The sequence below is a fragment of the Thamnophis sirtalis genome, unplaced genomic scaffold (assembly GCF_051295495.1).
Source record: "Thamnophis sirtalis isolate CommonGarterSnake01/CBP01778 unplaced genomic scaffold, rThaSir2_p1.2 scaffold_1, whole genome shotgun sequence".
Classification (NCBI taxonomy): Eukaryota; Metazoa; Chordata; class Lepidosauria; order Squamata; family Natricidae; genus Thamnophis; species Thamnophis sirtalis.
The window spans coordinates 3,373,791-3,379,402 of record NW_028261381.1 but is presented as its reverse complement, the minus strand read 5'-3'; the positions used below and the strand labels follow the sequence as shown (position 1 = coordinate 3,379,402).

Below are 5,612 nucleotides of genomic sequence, written 5' to 3'. Positions count from 1 at the left end.
TAAAGTAGCCTTTCCCCTTCAAACTGATTCTATTTGTTTTCAATATTAACCTGTAGCTTCAACAGTGATACAACTGCATTACTACCTGTAGAATGTATTAGATCAACAACGACTGACTGCGGGAACATTTCTCAAACTGACAGGTGCCTACCCAGAGTCCAATATTGTGGAGTTCCCCTCTTGTGGTTTACATTCCATGAAAGCTGTAAGATTTACTTCTGAGTAAGGGTTTGCTTGCTAAAAAAACAAAACGATAGTTGCCAAACAGAAATGTAGGAATTGTTTAAACTTTCAGTTTCTTGTTATTTGTAATCTGCTCAACTTACACATTCTGAGTTTTCTCACAAGGTGGACAAGGAAAAGGGTGAAAAGAGCCGACTTCATTTTGAATTAAGCAGGTTGAACGGAAGAGACTACGTATCTCGTCCTCCCTGATCCTGTACTTTCACAGCCTTCATGGATTTTTTTTTTATTATTATCCAAAAGCAAGCTCTTGTCCAGAGATGGATTTGCCCAATTCCCATCATCTATAGTTAACCCTAGTCCTAAATCTAAACATGCCTTGCCCAAGGGCTCAGTGGCTTTCTACCAACTCTACCAAGTCTCGACCTCTGGCCAGATCTTCTCCCTCCCCTCCCTTTTCTGAGACCAGAGGCAAATCCGGGAGGCCCAGAATGAGCAAAACTCCCGAAAGGCTCCCGATGGGCCCTAGGATGAGTGGTGCTTACCTGCCCCCCTACAGACCAAGCAAGATGCTTTTTTCACACATGGGACAGGGGAACCTGTTTGTGGTAGGAAGCAGAAGTAGCCAGCCCAGTCCGTCCCGTCAGTGCTATGTTGGCCTCGCTGTACATGGTGGCGCTCACCGGCTTCCCTCCCCTGCAGCATCGACCCGTGAACTGCTTCCAAGACTCCAGCGTCTTGCCTGACCAAATCCAGACCCCAGAGGTGATGCCCACCACCAGGCACATGAAGTACTTGAGCATGAAGACAGCGTAGTCGGGCTTCAGTCTGGCCTTGTCCCCAGGGCAGGAGCAATTCTGAGCCGTCTCCCACTCCTCCCTGTAGTGCTGCTCGTAGATGTAACAGGCCACCACAATGGTAGCCGGGACGGTGTAAAGAACAGTGAAGATCCCGATGCGGATCATCAGCTTCTCCAGCTTGTCCGTCTTTGTGCCCCCTTGTTTAATCACACTCCGAATTCGGAAGAGGGATACGAAACCAGCCAGCAGGAACATGGTCCCGGTGAAAAGGTACACCACCAGCGGAGCGAGGACGAAACCCCGCAGCTTGTCCACATTCTGATTGCCCACGTAGCAGATCCCAGCGACCGGGTCTCCGTCGACTGAGCTCAGGGCCAAAACGGTAATGGATTTTACGCTCGGGAGGAGCCAGGCTGCCATGTGAAAATACTGGGAGTAGCTAGCGATGGCTTCGTTCCCCCACTTCATCCCAGCTGCCAGAAACCAGGTAAGAGACAAGATGACCCACCAGATGGAGCTTGCCATGCCGAAGAAGTAGATCAGGAGGAAGACCACGGTGCAGAGGGCAGGCCCCGTGGTCTCGTAGTGTATGTGGTTGTAATCTTTGTTGCAGGCCACGTTAGCATGGCCCACAATCAGCCGGATGATGTAGCCAATGGATACAAAGAGGTAGCAGGCCGATAAGAAGATGATGGGGCGCTCGGGGTACCTGAACCTTTCCATGTCGATCAGAAAAGTGGCCACTGTGGTGAAAGTGGAGATGAAACAAAGGACGGACCACAAGCCAATCCAGAAGGTGGCGAAAGTTTTTTCGTCTTGGGTAAAGTAGGGCTGGAAGCAAGGAATGGCGCAATTGCGCACGTGGCCAGTCTCGATCTTGTTGTAGAGCGGGTGAGTTTCTTGGGAGATGAAGACGAAGGGCTCCCTGCAGGCGCATACCCTCTTGCAGTCACTACCGGTTAGGGGGGTGAGGTTTTTGTGGCTCCCTTTGGAAGAGCGGGTGGGCTTGGTCAACAAGGGGGCCAAGGTCGTGACCTCCGTCTGGTTGTGATCCATGCACAGCATCTCCGCATCTCCTGGAACGGGCAGCTTATCGCAGTTCATCCTTTCCGGCCAGGCGAAGCCGTACTGCCTCATCAAAGGGGAGCAGCCGGCTTTGGCCCTCTCGCACACTGACCGGCAGGGGGGCAGAGGCTTGGCGTAGTCCAGCAGGCAGATGGGGGTGTACATGCTGCAGAGGAAAAACTTCAGGTCCAGAGAGCACTGAATCTCCACCAGGGGCCAGAACTGGTGCACCTCCAGGCCGGCTTCGTCTTGAGTATCGTGGTTGAACTGGTTGGGCATGTAGGTTAGGTTGTAGCCGATGCCTTTGCACATGGGCACCGTGATCTCCTGGCAAACGATGCCCTTGGAGGCGGCCGGAGCAGGCGCGGGAGCCTTCAGCACCAGCAGCAGGAGGCTCAGCAAGGCGCCTCTCGGGCCACGGCGGGGCCCGGCCATGGCGGAGCGCGGAGGGCGCGCGGATCAGCCTCCCCCGTGCCCGTCTCCTTGGCTTCAAGCCCTCCGGCTGGTCGCAAGGCGGGAGGCGCTGGGCTCACAGGTGGCCCGGAGAAGGTCCGAGGGCCTCCCGGCCGGCCTGCGTCTCCCTCCCGCGGAGCCCCGCTCTCCCCATGGCCCGAGCGGCGGCTGCCGATCCCGCGGAAGAGGCGCTGCTCCGGCAAGGCAGGTGCGCTCCGGGCGGGAAACCCGGCAGAGCCAACAACGGGCGAACTCCATACCAAGCCAGCCTGGCGGGCGCCGCTCCTTCGCTCCGCCGCTCCGCCGCCGGGAAGTTCCGCGCAGAGCCAGGCGGGGAAAGTTTGGCCCAAAGTCCTGGCGGGGAGAGGGCAGGCTCGGCTCGGCTCGGCGCGCGTCCTCCGGCTCCTTGCGCCTTCCCCGGGAGGGGAACCGGTCAGCGGAGAAGGCGCGGACTCCCCAGGCTTCAGCCGCAGCCCCGAAGGGCTCCCGGGGACGGGCTCCGCGAAGGCGAGACTCCCTGAGACCCTCCGGGGCGCCCAAGCCGCGATCAGCGCCTCCCGTCCGCCTCGGAGCCCTCCAAGCGCCACGGCGGGCGACTGCAGCTCCCAGCCGGAGCCACCTGCGCTCTAATGCCCGCGAGACCGCCTCCCGGGCCCGCCCACCCGGGCTGGAGATCAGCCCCCTCGCCGTCCCCGCGGGAGGAAAGGGCCGCCTCGGGAGGGAGCCTCGGGGGAGGCGGCGCGCCGGAGCCTCCCTTTGCCGGCCGGGGAGGAAGAGCTTTTTGGAATCCGCGCCCACTGGAGGTCGGAGAGGCTCCGGTTGCGCTTAAAGCCCTTTACGGCCAGCCAGGTCCGCTCCGGCCACTGAGCGCCTCCATGAAGCCTCCACGTGGAGAGACGGGGGAGCCTCGAGTGGAGCTTTCCTCCCACGCCTGGAGGCCGGATTCTCTCGCGAACAACGCTCGGCCACCGAGGTTGATGGATCCCAAACGGTGATTGGGATATTAGAGTTGATTTTCAGCTTCCAAGAGTCACGTGTGAATTCGAGGCCCTATTAAGAACCCAGTTAAACTTACAATCATGCTGTGAAATAAATTAACAACATACAATGAAAAACTTATCTATCTATGAATTGAATACTTGAGAATTTTTTGCTTTAAAAAGGATAAGGATAATCATGATTTTATGTATACTTGATAGAGGATTGGTGATATAATGTATAACCTTAAGAACATGTTACAATGATATCTTGTTGTTGATAAATAACTTTAATAAGGGAATAATTTAAAAATTGGTATATATGTATGTGTGTGTGTGTGTGTGTGTGTGTGTGTGTATATATATATATATATATATATATATATATATATATATATATATATATATATATATATATATACACACCAATATTTATTTATCAGCATAAATATAACATATGTATATATATATATATGTATATATGTGTATGTATGTATGTATGTATGTATGTATGTATGTTATATTTGTGCTGATAAATAAATAAAGGGAGACTAGTATAGATCTATTTCAAGCTATTTAGCTCTCATCAGCTAGCCACACCCTTACTGGGAATCGAGCCTGGTAAGGGTATGGCTAGCTGATGAGAGCTAAATAGCTTGAAATAGATCTATACTAGTCTTCCTTTATTTATTTATCAGCACAAATATAGCAAATGTAACAAAAAGGCAACAGTAAAAAATATTGGGTTTCTGCCTGGATGGTCTCTTGTGACGAGCCGAAGGACAGAAAATGGAAGTAGTGATCTTCCTCCCATATTTGGGCATACCAGGGGCTGTGACTTTAAATATATATGTGTGTGTGTGTGTGTGTGTGTGTGTGTAATTAATATAATATATTATTATATAATATATTATATAATACTTATAATATTTTGTTGAAAAATGAAGGAATAAGATTGCTGTTTGAAGGTATGAGGTACAAGGATAACAAGGAACATAAGCATACCTGATAGTTGATTGGTGGAATTATGTATAATGGAAAATAGTGATATACAAATATAAATGGTTGGTACCAAAAAAAAAATCTTTCACATGTGACTATATAAAGGTATATTGTTATCAAATAGATAATCAAGAATGTAAGGGAACTATGATTTATTGGAAAAAAGAATAACACTAATCGTAATTGAACGTATACTGTACAATGAAAGTGAGGCTTTTAGTTATACCAGATGAAAAATCCGTGATGGTAAATGTTATTCGAGAATATGGATGTTAAAACACCTGTAACCAAACGACATGCTGTACGTGATGATGCTTTTTTGTGTATTTTTTTTGTTCTCTTTTTTATTGTTGTCTTTATGTATTGTCTATGTAATAAAAATAAAAATTTATATATATATAAAAAGAACCCAGTTAAACGATATCACGGGATTTGTTAGCACAGCACCCTGTTGCTCCGAATGATATCCTCAAGAGATCCCCAGGCAGTTCATTGTCCTGCTTCCTCCCTGAAAGTGGTCCCTCTTGCTGAGCCTGGAGGTTCTCCAGCCATCCAGGAACCTTCCCTGTGGAGCTTTACGGCATAGCAATAGCAATAGCAGTTAGACTTATATACCGCTTCATAGGGCTTTCAGCCCTCTCTAAGCGGTTTACAGAGTCAGCATATCGCCCCCACAGTCTGGGTCCTCATTTCACCCACCTCGGAAGGATGGAAGGCTGAGTCAACCCTGAGCTGGTGAGATTTGAACCGCTGAACTGCAGAACTGCAGTCAGCTGAAGTGGCCTGCAGTGCTGCATTTAACCACTGCGCCACCTTGGCTCTTCCCCCTTATAGAGTCCCTTAAACCTCCTTACAGCTTCAGATGCTCCCAATTAATAATGTGAAGTATGAACAAGTCCTTTCTATGTTGCCCTGAATCTATTGGCCCTACCTGTCCCACTGAATTAAGAGGAACTGAAGAAGCAACCATACTTTTTCCCTTTTTAAAAGTTTGCCTATAATTTCAGAATATCTGCTAATTATGTGCACCTTTTAGAGACTCCGGTTGATTTAAAGAATGTTTATACATCTCATTTCCAGGGTACAATTGGCTTTCTCCATATGCCGGAAACAGTGAAATAAATCTGAGATT

General features: G+C 49.6%; 1 protein-coding gene across 1 annotated transcript; it reads right to left on the bottom strand.

The window, feature by feature from the left end:
* Positions 1 to 229: 229 nt before the first annotated feature.
* FZD5 (frizzled class receptor 5) lies at positions 230 to 2,858 on the bottom strand. Its single transcript, XM_014064826.2, has one exon. The coding sequence runs from the start codon at positions 2,481 to 2,483 to the stop codon at positions 762 to 764; it is 1,722 nt and encodes a 573-aa protein (XP_013920301.2). The 5' UTR covers positions 2,484 to 2,858; the 3' UTR covers positions 230 to 761.
* Between the last annotated feature and the right edge of the window lie 2,754 nt (positions 2,859 to 5,612).